This window comes from Siniperca chuatsi, linkage group LG17, assembly GCF_020085105.1.
Source record: "Siniperca chuatsi isolate FFG_IHB_CAS linkage group LG17, ASM2008510v1, whole genome shotgun sequence".
NCBI lineage: Eukaryota > Metazoa > Chordata > Actinopteri > Centrarchiformes > Sinipercidae > Siniperca > Siniperca chuatsi.
The window spans coordinates 28,465,219-28,480,077 of NC_058058.1; the positions used below are offsets into that span (position 1 = coordinate 28,465,219).

The 14,859-nt window shown below is 41.3% G+C and overlaps 1 protein-coding gene across 1 annotated transcript; it reads right to left on the reverse strand.

Annotated features, from left to right (window-relative positions):
• Positions 1-84: 84 nt before the first annotated feature.
• On the reverse strand, positions 85-14,846 carry LOC122863803 (mothers against decapentaplegic homolog 4-like). Its single transcript, XM_044170549.1, has 4 exons — positions 14,337-14,846; positions 12,013-12,088; positions 1,396-1,639; positions 85-143 (listed from the first exon to the last, which is right to left on the reverse strand). The coding sequence occupies exons 1-4, from the start codon at positions 14,338-14,340 to the stop codon at positions 123-125; spliced, it is 345 nt and encodes a 114-aa protein (XP_044026484.1). The 5' UTR covers positions 14,341-14,846; the 3' UTR covers positions 85-122.
• Between the last annotated feature and the right edge of the window lie 13 nt (positions 14,847-14,859).

Sequence of the window (14,859 nt, forward strand, 5' to 3'; positions counted from 1 at the left end):
GTGTTTTGGATCATTATCCTGCTGCAGAACCCAAGTTCGCTTCAGCTTGAGGTCACGAACAGAAGGCCGGACATTCTCCTTCAGGAGTTTTTGGTAGACAGCAGAATTCATAGTTCCATTTATCACAGCAAGTCTTCCATGCCCTGAAGCAGCAAAACAGCCCCAGACCATCACACTACCACCTCCATATTTTACTGTTGGTATGATGTTCTGTTTCTGAAATGCAGTGTTACTTTTACGCCAGATGTAATGGGTCACACACCTTCCAAAAAGTTTTGAGTATTTTCTCAAATACTTTTGAGTATTTTCCTAAAAGTTTTGAGGATCATCAAGACTTCTGGGAAAATACTCTGTGGACAAAATTGTAACTTTTCTGAACTCTTTCACTTTCTGATATAGCAGGGAAAATCACAGCACTCCTGATGTGCATATGTGTTACCACTGTTATGATCTTGTTACTCATACAGATTGGGAGATAACTGTCTTGACAGTTCATGTTCCACTGATGGATTCAATAATGGTTCAGCTTTTGAATTGGTACTAAAATCACATATCTAGTATGAATGTGCTTGGAAGCAGATCGAGACCCTCCTTTTCAGGTGTTCTCGGTCAAGGTGTTTCATCCGCACCACACTTTGATTGACAGCTTTGACCAGGCTAAACAGACCCAACCAAACGAGCAAATGCACCAGAGGTTGTTTAAACCACACCAAACCTGGTGTGAATGCACCTAAAATATGATCAATGCCCACAGTGCAGGAGAGGGAGAAAATGAGATGTTATACAATGGCTTCAGGCTTTGGGTTGCGTTTTGGCTGAAAGTTTTTGTTAGCTGTATCTGAAAATCACCTTGTATGCCTACATACTGTATATGATTGATAGAATGTTGCCACCTGCTGGATATATTATGAAATAAAACAAACATGCCTTGCATTATTAGGTAATATCAATGGGGTTTTATGTATATGAGAATGAATGTTCAAATATTCTGAATATATGAACCCTGCAAAATGGTATTAAGGTCAGCCTAAATTCTTGCAAAAAAGACACCTGCACAGACAAAACTATAGCTGTTTCAATGAATTGTGAATTGATTATGAATACTTAATTAAATTTGAAATTGAATAGTGACCACAACAATACAAATCAAAATGTAAAATTCCTAAAACTGTATAAATTCCTAATTCTTAACTATAAAATATGAAGGGGAAAGTAACTGTCATAAAATATTCAAGAGACATCTTCATGCAAATGTACAGTATCATGCACAGAGGGTGGAAAGTAGACATTTAAGTAGTGCAAGTAGTGTAGCAGTGAAAGCTGAGCGGACTGATACAAATTTACTATACGTGTTTGTATGTTTAAAGTAACCCTGCATGTCGGAGGTGGAATGACCTGCAGCCGTCCGTCCAGCGTCCTCTGGATGGTGACACACTTGCTGGGATGGACACCATTGGTGGTGATGGCAGTGATGAGTGAGTCCAGCTCGTCCTTCTTCTCCTTCAGCTTCTTCACCAGACTCTCGATGGCACGTTTGGCGAAGCCCTCATTCTCTCCGCCCTGCCGGTGGCACATAAGGCTGTGGACGATGCTGAGGCAGGCGTCATTGCTGCTTGGAGGGTTCACCGACATGATGCTGCTGCCACAGGACACAAGAGGAAGGCTTGTTATGCTCTGCCCAAATCATACTGGCCCTTGATAGATACTCTGGTATAAGGGATACATTCTAAGTGACAAACACCCCTTTGTGGATGTAAATCTCATTTGCTGGTGGAAATGTGGTGGAAAATATTTTCTGGGAAACATGCATTTGTGCATCCCAGGCATGCAATGCAGACGATGCCTAGAGTAGCAGGTGAGGAAGGAAGGGATGTCCCCAGTTTGAGTCCAGTTATCTTGCCTTACACATTTATGATGTGATATATGATAGAAAATTTGACTCAACTTCCCAAATTTGGAACACTATTATTATGCTTTCATTTCACCCTCCAGAAATTGGTTTAGCAAAAACTCTAAAGGAAAAGGAAATTGTATTGTTTTCTGGTCTGTCAACTCACTATATTTTGGTCCATTTGTTGCTCATTCTCTATACATTTGGAATAATACAGAAAAAAAATTTAAATGGGAAATGGACTGGCATTTACATTCTCAAATTTGCAGGAATAACCTCCTTAAGAATGGGGGAAAACCAATTTACATCTGTATGCGGTAAAGCAAAGGGATTCATACCCAGTCAGATATTATAAATGATAAGGTAAGATCTTTTCACTTAAAAAAGTGAATTCATCCCCTTTTATTGTCCACTTCACTGTATGAAAGCCAGAACAAAAGTTAGTTTGCTTCATTCTGTAACAACAACTAGCAGACATTTTCACCTAACCTTGTTCACCTGTAGATGTTAGTTGTCAGACAGCGTGGTAGCTGTAATATGTAGGAATAGGAATTTCTCAGCCAGGTTTTTACTGAGAAAATGGCAGTGAGCAAATCTGCACCGTGGTTTTCATTGAGTTTGCGGCCGCAGTCTGCACATATTCAGCGTCTCATTTACTAAGACAGCAGCTCATTATGCAGTCAGCTCCTGGAATGATCCTGGTAATGAAACTCGAGACACACACTGCTCAACTCAAAATACTGGCAATCTTTCTTTCTTTCTATTACTATTTTCTATTTTTCTATTTTCTATTTTCTATTACCAAATATCTACAAGGGGCCGCCACTGGTGGAGAGAGAAAGTTCTTTATTGTCATATGCACAACAATTAGAGTGAAACAGTCATTGGCGATGAAATTCTTAGTTCTCAGGCTCCCTCCAACAGTGTTCATACAAATAAAAAAATACAATAAAATAAATAAAAAAAGTTCAAATCTAATTAGAAGCTAAGAAATAAAGACATAAAATTATGCAGCATGGGAGCAGCTTCTAAATGGTAGTAAAATTGTATATATATATACACACGTATGCTGTAGTAATAAATATACGTTACTCGCTTACATCTCAGGAGTGTCATAGTGATGAGCTTGAGTACTCAACAGTTTGTGGCTGCAGTGATTGGGGTCTTTGATGATCCTGTTGGCCTTCTTCCTACACCGCTGGGTGTAGAGGTCCTCCATAGATGGCAGCTCTGTCCTGATGATGTGCTGAGCAGTTTTCACCACCCTCTGCAGAGCCTTACGGTTGAGGGCGATGCAAATGCATCAGCAGGCGGTGATGCAGCCAGTCAGGATACTCTCAATGGTGCACCTGTAGAAGTTGCAGAGTATCCTGGAGTCCATGTTGAGCCTCCTCAGCCTGCGGAGGAAGAACAGCCGTTGTCTTGTTGTCTTTCTGATGATGCCAGTGTGGTGAGTCCAGGTCAGGTCCTCTCGCTGTAGTCCCATTGATGGAGAGGGGGGCATGTCCTTCTCCCTGTAGTCCACAATCAGCTCCTTTGTTTTTCTGATATTGAGATGGAGGTTGTTGACCTGGCACCAAGATGTCAGGGCTGTGACCTCCTCTCTGTAGGCTGCCTCTTCATCGTCGGTGGTCAGGCCAATGACAGTCATGTCATCAGCAAACTTAATGATGATGTTGAAGCTGTGGGTGGCCAGGCAGACGTGCGTGAACAAAGAATACAGGACATAGCTGAGCACGCAGCCCTGAGGGGTGCCGGTGTTGAGAGCCAGGGTGGAAGATGTGGTGGTGCCTATTCGCACTGTCTGGCGTCTGCCCATCAGGAAGTTCAGGATCCAGTCACATAGGGTGGTGTTGAGTCCCAGGTCTCTGAACTTGATGACGAGATTGGAGGGCACAATGGTGAATGCTGTCAATGAACAGCATTCTCACATGTGTGTTCCTCTGGTCCAGGTGGGAGAGGGCAGTATGGAGTGCTAGGGTGATGGTGTCGTCAGTTGACCTGTTTGGACTGTACGCAAATTGTAGACGGTCCAGTGAGTCAGGAAGAGAGGAGCTGACGAGGAGAGGAGGTTTTGACTAACCGCTCAAAGCACTTCATGATGGTAGAGGTGAATGCTACTGAGCGGTAGTCGTTTAGGCAGAGGGCTTTAGTGTTCTAATAGTTCTCTGGAGCACGTACCTGGATTTCATGCATTTGTCCAAACCGCCCGAGTTGTACGCATCAGTCCGTTCTTTAAGTTTGTTATGGTTAGTACCATAACCCGAGTCTTTCCTAGTGTTTCCAGTGTTTTTCCCCTTCCCTGGTGTTCCCTGTTGTGCTGTCTGTGTCTGCTGAACGTGGTGCTCCTTACTCTCTCTCCCGGCCGTCTGATTACCTGCACTCCCGCCTGATTACTGACGCACTGCCATCCATCAGATCATCAACCTAGCAGTACTTTAACCCTGGTCATTCATCCACTCATCGCCAGATCATTGTTCCTACCAGCTTGGTATCAGATCTCACGGCCAGCTTAGTTTGTGTATCTGTTGTCTCTTTGTGTTTTCTTGTGTTTTCTAAAATTCTTTGTTCTCCCACCTGTCTACTTGACTCAGCCAGATCTTCCATCCACTCTGTTCTCCCACTGTCTGCCTGCCACTCTATCAGACTCAGCCAGCCACACACAGCCATCCACTCTGTGCTCTGGCAATGCATGCCTGCCACTCTGCCGGCATTACCTGCTCTGCTCAGGTCATTCCCATCCCATCACTCAGTCTCCATATCCATTACCTGCTATAAATTCCTAATTATACTATTTACCATCAAGTCTGTGTTCTGCTTCTGGGTTTCCTCGTTGATGCAACATGGTGTGCCATGGTGAAAAGAAAAGACAAACTGGAAGCTCAACGAAAAGGTACTGGTTGCTATAACAACCAACAATGGGCGCAACATTGTCAAAGTGGTGCAACTGAAGAAGTGGCGGAGGATGCAGTGCTTTGGTCACCGACTTCATCTGGCCATTGGTGAGTGCAAAGTTTAAGGAATTGATTCAGAGATTCAAAGAAAACAGATGCCAGGCCTATCATGCTCAGTAAAATGATTGTTTGCAGTAAAAAACACTTAAAGTATCTGTTATGCACATACAGCAGGCTATATGCCATTATGCTTGTATGTGTATACATATTTGTCTGTCTTTGTGAAGCACTTTTTAAAGTGCTACATAAATTAAACAAAACTGAAAGTACAGCAAGACAGTGGTGGAAAGTAAGTACATTTACTCAAGTACTGTAGCCTACTTAAGTACAAATTTGAGGTACTTGAGAATTTTATTTTCATGCCATGTTCTACTTCTACTCCACTACATCTAATCAAAATAAGCACCTTAACTACAACAGTAACAGTCTGCATTTAAATTAATTTACATTAATTCATGAGTAATAATAATCTAATGATAAAATAGTACAGTCACAGGGAACATTTTACTGCTTATACTTACATACTTGAGTAACATTTTCAATGCAGTACTTTTACTTATAATAAAATATTTTTACAGCGTGGTATGAGTACCTTTTCTTAAGTAAAGGTTCTGAATATTTCGTTCACTATTGTAGTTATATAAATTTTAATAAATTAATCAGTATATTAATTATGCACATCCCTATTAAACACAGGTGATCTGCCTCTTAAAATAAAAAAGAAATAATAATTCAATTTTGTATTACAGGCCATGGCATGGATGACAACCGCATCAGCAGGGCCATTTCTGTGTAAGAACTGTCAGCAGCTTCTTCTTCAGCTGAAGGAAGAGTCCTGAAGTCCAGATTCAACTGGGCCTGCCGGCTCAACAGCTAATCACAGAATCAGCCACACGCTGGGGATCAAGTCAGCAAATGATCAAGAGGGTCCTGGAGCAGGAGGGAGCGCTCACAAAAGTCCTGTCTGCTGACAAAAAATGACATGGCAGGACAGAGGTGGAGGCTGTTCAGAAGGCTCAGAATCCCCTTAAGGACTTCACTGATGCTGTCGGGTGAGGAGTATGTCACCCTCTCTTATGTCAGACATGTGCTACACCTTTTTCAACACAAGTCTCCTGGCACATGAAGAGGGCGATAGCGAGCTGAGCAACTCGATCAAGACCTGCACTGTGGATTACCTCAATGCCAAATATGCCGACCTAGCCACTAGTGACCTGTTTGACATGGACTTACTTGTGGATACACGGTTTAGGGCCAAATACATCCCAAGTGAAAAGATTGATGCACTGAAACACAAAGCTGTCTTGGAGGCGGAGTCTCTGCTGGCTGATTAGGGCAGCTGTGTACACTGTGCCCAAGCCTGTAGACCAAGAAGTAGCAGTGCCACTGGCCCTGGCAAGCTTCTTCAAGCAGAGCAAAGCCACCAGCACGGCACTGACACAGAGGGGCAATTAAAAATGAACTTTGACGCTATGTGCAGTCAGAGTGATACAGATCCTCTCAAATGGTGGAGGGACCTGAAATTGTCTTTCCAGCACTGAGCCACCTGACAAAGAAATATCTTTGCGTTCCCCTTCCGAAAGTGTTTTCAGTTCAGTTGTTTAATAATATCAAGAGTTCGGTCTAGACCTGCTCTATAGGAAAAGTGCAATGAGAACTTCTGTTATGAATTGGCGCTATATAAATAAAACTGAATTGCAGTGGTAACATTGTAACCTGCCACAGGGCATCCCTGAAGCCTGATACTGTTGATAAGCTAGTTATCCTGGCACAAGATATGTACAAGACTACAAGGAAATACTTTATTTACTTTATTTTTGTTCTGTTTACATAATTATTGTTATTTGCACAGCTGTGTATTTTTTTAGGCACAAGAAGAAAGCCTATTCTATTTGTTACATCTAGTTTAATCAGTCTGTTAGTGTGTGTTTTTTTCTTGGGTTTTTTTTTTTTTTTTTAGAACAACTGAAGGAGCATTTGAGATAGGTCTAATATTTTATTTAATATTGATTATTTTAAATAATCTTTAATTTGTTATATTGTGCAGCTGTATATGTTCAAAGAGGGAGGGAAACCCTGTTTTTTGTTGTTTTTTTCATTTTATTTTGATCACAGCCTGTTTTGTTTTAATAAAAGTGCTTGTGACGTCTCACATGTGGCTTTGATTTACAACTGAACATTTTGCCCACTTTGGACTAGAAAATATAGAGATAGATATATCGATCTATATCATACATGATCTATCGCCATTCAGCCTAAAAATACCATGATACGATTTTTAGGCCATATTGTCCACCCCTACTCTGGAACAATGGCTGAGTCCGGGATTGAAGGGTCAAGCTAAGTCTCTGAAAACCATGTTACAGTTCTTAGTGTCATGTTGAAAAGCCATCCTGCTCCTGAGTTCGTCCAGCTTATTCTCCAGTGACTGGACACTCACTAGAAGAATACTCAGTAGAGGAGGCCGGTTTGCACGTTTCCTCAGCCTGACCATGACCCTTGTTTCCTTCATTGCCTCCGTTTCCCAGGTACTGCAAAAGGTAATCCAAGCCATGGATATTCCTTATTGTCCGTTGTGGAAAAAGCGTGTCTGCCAACAATTTGATGTGCAAAAGTTTTTTTTCCTATCATATGATATGGTTCGCATGGGCGATGTGCATGTTGTGAAAAAGACAAAATATAAATAAAAAATAAAACTAGAAAAGCAAAGTTGAGGAGCTCACAACATGGCAGCCGTCCTATGCTCCTATCTTTCTCACCTCTTTTCTCACAGAGAGAGAGCAACAGGTCCAGCAGTTCAGAGCGGTGCTGGGTGTTAATACTGAGGTAAATGCAGTCAAACACACACTTAAAGGTCTTAACAAAACAAAGAAGAGTTTAGTTACATCATGTAGTCATTTCACAGTTCATTGATGGTCGAGTTTGAACACAAACCAAACCTCCTTGTTCACTATTTATTTGCGTTAGCTACAGAGATCACATATTGAATAATAATAGACCAATTTCTTCATTTCTCTTTCTAATAATCATTTTTTTAATATAGTTTTTTTTACTTTTCATTGCCACAACCTTTCTTGCGGCTCTTGTAAATCCCATTTGTGCTTTGTTTACACCTGGTCTTCATAGGCAGAGAATTGTTCCACAAAACTGACAGTCGCAAATTGCTTGACCTTAGTAAATCCAGTGGAATACATAATCATCCTCTGTTAACAAGTCTCCTCAATGCAATAAGGAGAGAGACACACCCTGCAAACACTCGTATAAATGACACACAAACTGCAACTCCAGTGTCTGTAGGATAAATTCAACACTTGAGTTTGGGGCAGAAAGCGTCACATCTGCGCCTGAAAAACGGGCACAAAAGCCACAGTAAATCTGATGGCATGGAGGATAATACAGTCAAGCAGGACGCTGATTTATTCCATGTGGAGGTTTTACTTGGCCGTACTGCACTTCTGACCTTCTTACAAGGATGCCAGTTGCCATAAGACAATGAAGCAAACCAGCATTCAAACAAAGCCCTTGAGATTATGCTTTTATACAGTGAACTGGATGGTAAATGGGGATGAAAGACATTTAATATTTCATATGTGGTGTTCCTGTGCATTGGGGCAGGTAGAAAACAAGCCAAACATGCAACCAGATTATTGCAGAGTTTTTCCTGCATAGAGGAATTTTTGGCGCCCTCCAAAGAGGTTTTAGCCAGTGCCAAAGGAAAACCAGTATCAAAATGTTAAAAATTAAGAATAAAAATAGCAATTAAAATCCTCTCCGAATGTATTTAATACCAATTTATGAACAACTGTTGAAAAGCAAATAAACATAAATATGGCGTCTTTGACCTCCAGCTGTCAACTCCCTTCTCATCCTATATTTTACACATGTGGCTGGTGCTGGAAGCCAGTTAAGCTGCTTTGTTTTGACTGGGCCTAAACGCTCCGCTTTGAAGCTAGCGCTAATGGGAGCGACTTCCTGTGATTTCATTGTTATGCGGATGATACCCAATAATATCTATCAATCAAGCCAGATTAAACTAATCAGTTAGCTAAACTTCAAGCATGCCTTAAAGACATAAAAACCTGGATGACCTGCAATTTTCAGATGTTAAACTCTGACAAAAGTTATTGTACTTGGCCCCAAACACCTACAAGACACATTATCTAAAGACTTAATTACTCAAGATGGCATCGCCCTGGTCTCCAGCCCCACCGTAAGGAACCTCAAATTTATATTTGATCAGGATTTATCCTTTAACTCCCACATGAAACAAACTTCAAGAACTGCCTTCTTTCACCTAGGCAACATTATAAAAATCAGGCACATCCTGTGTCTGATGCCCAAAATGATGCATTTGTTACTTCTAGGCTGGATTATTGCAATTCCTTATTGTCAGGCTGCCCCAACAAGTCCCTTAAGACTCTCCAGTTGATCCAGAATGCTGCGGTACGTGTACTGACAAGATCATATCTCTCCAATATTAGCTTCACTGCACTGGCTCCCTGTAAAATCCAGAATAGAATTTCAAATCCATCTCCTCACCTACAAAGCTCTTAATGGTCAGGCACCATCGTATCTTAAAGATCTCATAATACTGTATTACCTCATTAGAACACTGCGCTCCCAGAATGCAGGGTTGTGGTTCCTAGAGTCTCCAAAAGTAGAATGGGAGCCAGAGCCTTCAGTTATCAAGCTCCTCTCCTGTGGAATCAGGTCCCAGTTTGGGTTCGGGAGGCAGACACCATCTCCACATTTAAGAGTAGGCTTAAGACTTTCCTCTTTGATAAAGCTTATAGTTAGGGCTGGCTTGGGTGAGTCCTGAACCATTCCTTAGTTATGTTGCTATAGGTCTAGACTGAAGGGAGACTTCCCAGGATGCACCTCTCTCCTCTCTCTCCTCCTCTCCCTCTCTGTCTGTATGCATTTTTATCCCATTACTGCATGTTACTAACTCGACATCTTCTCTCTCCCGTAGTTCTGTGGTTTCTCGTCTCTCTCTCCTCTCTCCTTCTGTTGCTTTCAGCAGGTATTTCTGCCTCGGGAGCTGCAGAGTCTGGATCTGTGGTTGTGGGCCACCTGCTGCCCCCGTGTTCCTGCTCGACAACTGCTACTACAGTTGTTATTATTAGTCTTATTAGTATCATTCCTATCACTATCATTCCTATTATTATTACTTTATTAATATTAATATTACCACTACCATTGAGTCTGGTTCTGCTCAAGGTTTCTGCCTCTTAAAAGGAAGTTTTTCCTTGCCACTGTTTTGGCAAGTGCTTGCTCATGGAAGGATTTGTTGGGTCTGTGTAAATAATATTATAAAGAATACAGTCTAGACCTGCTCTATAGGAAAAGTGCAATGAGATAACTTCTGTTATGATTTGGCGCTATATAAATAAAATTGAATTGAACTGAATTGATTTCTCATAAAATAAAAGCAGGGACTATAAAAACGTAGCAACCAGGTTACATCGCTGTCTCCTTCTCTCTCCTCTGCTCCCTGCCTGTGTCATGGATGTATAAAGAGCTGCAGGTCTGTGTCTGTTTGAACAAGGGCGGGGCTGAGATAAACACACACACACACACACACACACACACACACACACACACACGCAGAGCAGACACAGCAGACAGGATGAAGCATTGCTTCGGCTGCATTCACACAAAATCACGACAATGTGGCTCCTGCTTGCAAGGTTGTGGAGGTGTGGCCGTGTTTATTTATGCTTTATAATGTAACCGGTGTGAAACAAAAAAAAAAACATTTTATTCCTGTGATTTGCTGCTTTGTTCTCGTAATGCCGCTCCCTCTCTTCATTCACTCTCTAGCTCTCTCTCTCTCTGCATCTCTCTTTGAATCATGTGTTTACAAACCTCATCCGACAAATCCTCCTCATTCTGCTTTTAAAGACTAACTCATTTAATTTTAGGGTGATGATATCATAAAATATGACAACAGACTTTCAAAGATTCATTCATTCTTTGAATGTAAAAAAATATGACATTCGGTACAGCCCTACATTTTTGTTTATCAAAAATGTCAGAAAAAACAGGAAAATGCATAGATTTCTGTCAAATAAGGTAACACAGACTCATTACCTTTACTGTACGCAGACCGATCATGCTTACTGTTGTGTGTAGTCACCCCCCAAAGGCCCATTCTGAGTCAGGAAAAAGCCTGCTATTGTACCTTTATTTTAAAGCAACTCCCTAGAAAAACAAGTCCATATTTGATTATACCAGTCAGTCATGGCAATCTTGGCCAGAAACCAGAGCAGCAGACTGGTACCCTCTGGTAAGTGCAATTCAGCCAATCAGATCTCACTCAGTACACATTTAAATTTAGTCCAGCTTTCAATTCACTTCAATATTATTTATATAGTGCCAATTCATAACAGAAGTGATCTCATTGCACTTTACCTATAGAGCAGGTCTAGACTGAACTCTTTATATTATTAATTACAGAGACCCAACAAATCCCACCATGAGCAAGCATTTGGCGACAGTGGCAAGGAAAAACTTTCAATTTCATTTTCACATTCAGATTACACATTCACTGCCAATTTAAAAATGAAAAGTCACATGAACTTTCAATCTCAATCTTTAAGCCAACACAGTCCAGAGGTCCTTAAAATGCTCAGAAGAATGGAAATATTAACATCTATAATTCCATGACAACTGGTCAACTCCATCTGCTGAGGAAGATCATGGTATGGGATGAGACTGTTCATAGCATGTCCGTCCGTCCATCCATCTATCTATCTGGCAACATAATATCTGCTTCCCGCTCTTATATTTTGGTGAATATTTTATGTCAGTTTCATTGACACAGACCGTCAGCGGATGTGAGCTGATTAAGGGGCCTACAAGTCCACAGCAATATCAATTATATAATATAATAATTCTTTAATAAACACTATAATTATTACAGAAACCCATGTTCACAGTTTCAAACCACAGCCAAACAGTGTCACACCCATGTTAAACCCTGGTTGGGAGCTGGGTTGTGGAGCCAGGACAGCTAAAGTAGATTCACCCATTCAGTCCAAAGCTCACTGTGTTGGTATATAAGGCACCTTGCTATTAGTTTTGGTCATTTGAATGAAGGTATTGCAGTCAATGAGAGCCAAAACACTTGGTATTGCTGTCATACATGTTTGCTGTCTTACTTACCTGGTATTGAGTTGGTCAGCCAATGAATGACCAGAAAGTTCACTGGCATCATGATGGCCCAGCTCTGAATCAGTCCCTATTAGAGCGAAGAGACCAGGAATTAGTGGATGCCAGTTAAGTGTGCAAATCCAAGAGATTATCAGTGGTAGAAGAAGTATTAGATGCTTTGCTAAAGTAAAAGTCTGTCATGCAAAATGTTAACTCCAGCAATTTAGTATTGTACTTTTGAGAGACACCTTTAAAAAAGAGAATGGTCAGAATCAAAGCAGCTGACTTTTAGTCCCTAGTGCAGGTCAAGCACCAAAAACACTGACTCAGCGTCTTTCGTTGGATGCTCCCTGCCAGGTAAACATCCATGTCTTTCAAACTTCACACACCCATGCTTTCTGTTATAAATTTGTATTCTCCAAGCCCAAACTTGATGACATCACTGAGGTGTTTCTCAGACATTGGAAGGGTCCTCCAGACATACAGAATATATAATACAATTGTTTTCACAGGCTGAGTAGCACCCCCCATGACGAGTAAACTGAACGTTTTGAGTAAAATTGGTGGGTTCTCCCTTTAACTAAATGTACATTAGTATTACCAGCAAAATCGACTTGAAACCATCAAATGGTACTTGTTATGCTGAAAGGCCCCTTTAAGTGTTTTATCTTATTATAGATATTACAGTACAGGATGTTTGTCACGCCTTTATGTGTAAGCAGCATTTTAAAAGACAATTCTCATATATTTCAACCTGGATTATTTCCCATAAATGTGGCTATTGTGATTCTGTGGGTCATGATAACGTGGTAGAGATTCAGGGACACGAGGATTAATGCAAAACAACATGCATAGGGATCTACATCTGGGGAAACTTGTCATGGACTATTAAGACAATCGCAAGTCATTTCACTTTGATGGCTGACTGTATTTATTTGAACTGGAATACAGAGATGAGGAGTTAAATCAAATGGAAGAGGAGACACTGAAGAATGGAGGCAGAAAGACACCTTACGTCAGGAAATTGGTAGGGTTCCTGTGCTCACTGCTGACAGCTTTTGCTGCAAAGAGTGGGACCTGTTGATGTTAGCCCCACATGTAGACCCCTATGCAGGTATCCAACATGGTCATTCCAGGGTGCTACTTTCTGCATTTACTTTGGGGTGGACTCAGAGACAAGTGTTTGAAACAACAAACTCGCGTAGCATCTGCAACAAGTAACTAACTAGAGCTAATTTAAAGTAATTTATAAGCAAAAATGCCAAAAATGTATTGATTTCAGCTTGTCAGACATGAATAATTACTGGTCTTCTTAGTTTTCTATGACAGTTAACACAATATCTTCTGGTTTTGGACTGTTGGTTGGACAAAATAAGCAATTTGAAGACGTCAGCTTGGGCTCTGGGAACTTGTGATGGGCATTGTTTTACTATTTACATTTTAAAGATATATCAAAGAAAATATTGGTGGTGTGATTGATACAATATTATGATCTGAAATGTAGTAGAGCTCAAGTATAATTTAGCATACAATGAAAATACTCAAGTCGAGTTCTTGGAGATTACAGCCTGAAATTTACATTTACAACCAAACATACTGTGAGTGAGATCAGCAAATGGTCACTTTGAATGAAGCTAAATCTCAAGTAAGCTGTCCTGCAACATGGCCATTTATTATTGCACGATATAGGCAGCCATATGCTGACAGTCACAGGTAACTGTTGCTACATAAATCCCCTCCTAACCACACACACACACACACACACACACCACACCTTCCGTCCATGCCTCCTCTTAAACATAGCCTACTGTTAATCATAAAGGCCACAACGTCTAAAACCAATTTGAAACCCGGAGGACACACTTCAAATGAAAACTGCCGTCAATGGGATTTGTCAGGAAAACAAAGCCACATTGACTGTTAGCTACAGTATCTGCCTAACAGACCCTGGGCAGCTTCCAGGCCATACATTGACTTCACTGACACCCCATAGTGGTTAACGTGCGTCACGAAGTCCGCTGTCTCAACATGTTCAAGAGCCAGCTCATCTAATAACGAAATACATAACGCGCGGGGGAATTTATCTGACTGCTTGAAGTTTAACGAATGGAAGGAAATAAGAAATATGAGTACAATATCGGCCAGTATTAACAGTAGCACTGAAAGACTGAGACAGAGGAACAGCATTTGCTACGGCTAAAAGCAGGTTACAGTAAGCAACAATTTAGCAAGACAATCTGCCTGTCTTCCCCGTCATATTCTCGGTTATTTGGTCTGGTTGCAATACTGGCGAGAGCAGGAGAAACAAAAGATTGAGATAAATTGTTTCTACTTACACATCAGCCGGAGTGGAGAGAAGAACTTGGACAGAAAGATCGCTGAGCTATCCGACAATTGCCTGAAGTGTTGTACCTAGTGGGATAGCTCTACGTGTTGTGGGCTATGTGTTGACCAGAGCTGGTATTTGTGTTATACCCCTTTGTATTAGACCTGTGTGTTGCTCTGTTTACAGGGGTAATGTTTTTGTGAATTCCTTTAATGTTAAAATATGTTTATTTTTAAAATGTTATACTGCGCTAGCTTGATGTTTCTCAGTTGTTTTATCCTTTTATCAGCCCCACTGTCTCCTCGTGCATCCTGTCCGTTCCTCTCGCGCACGCCACAATAACAATAGAAGAGAGACGTAGTGCGCGTCAGTGTCTCGACATGTTGCAGCCAATAGACGGTCAGGTCTCACAGGGCCTCCTGCTCTCGCCCAATCATGTAGCGGTTCTCACAGCAGGGCCGCGAGCCAGGGTCTGTCTGGTTCGTCTAGATTGACAGGTCCGCGAGACTGTTTTTTTAAGGTGGCGCCGCTGA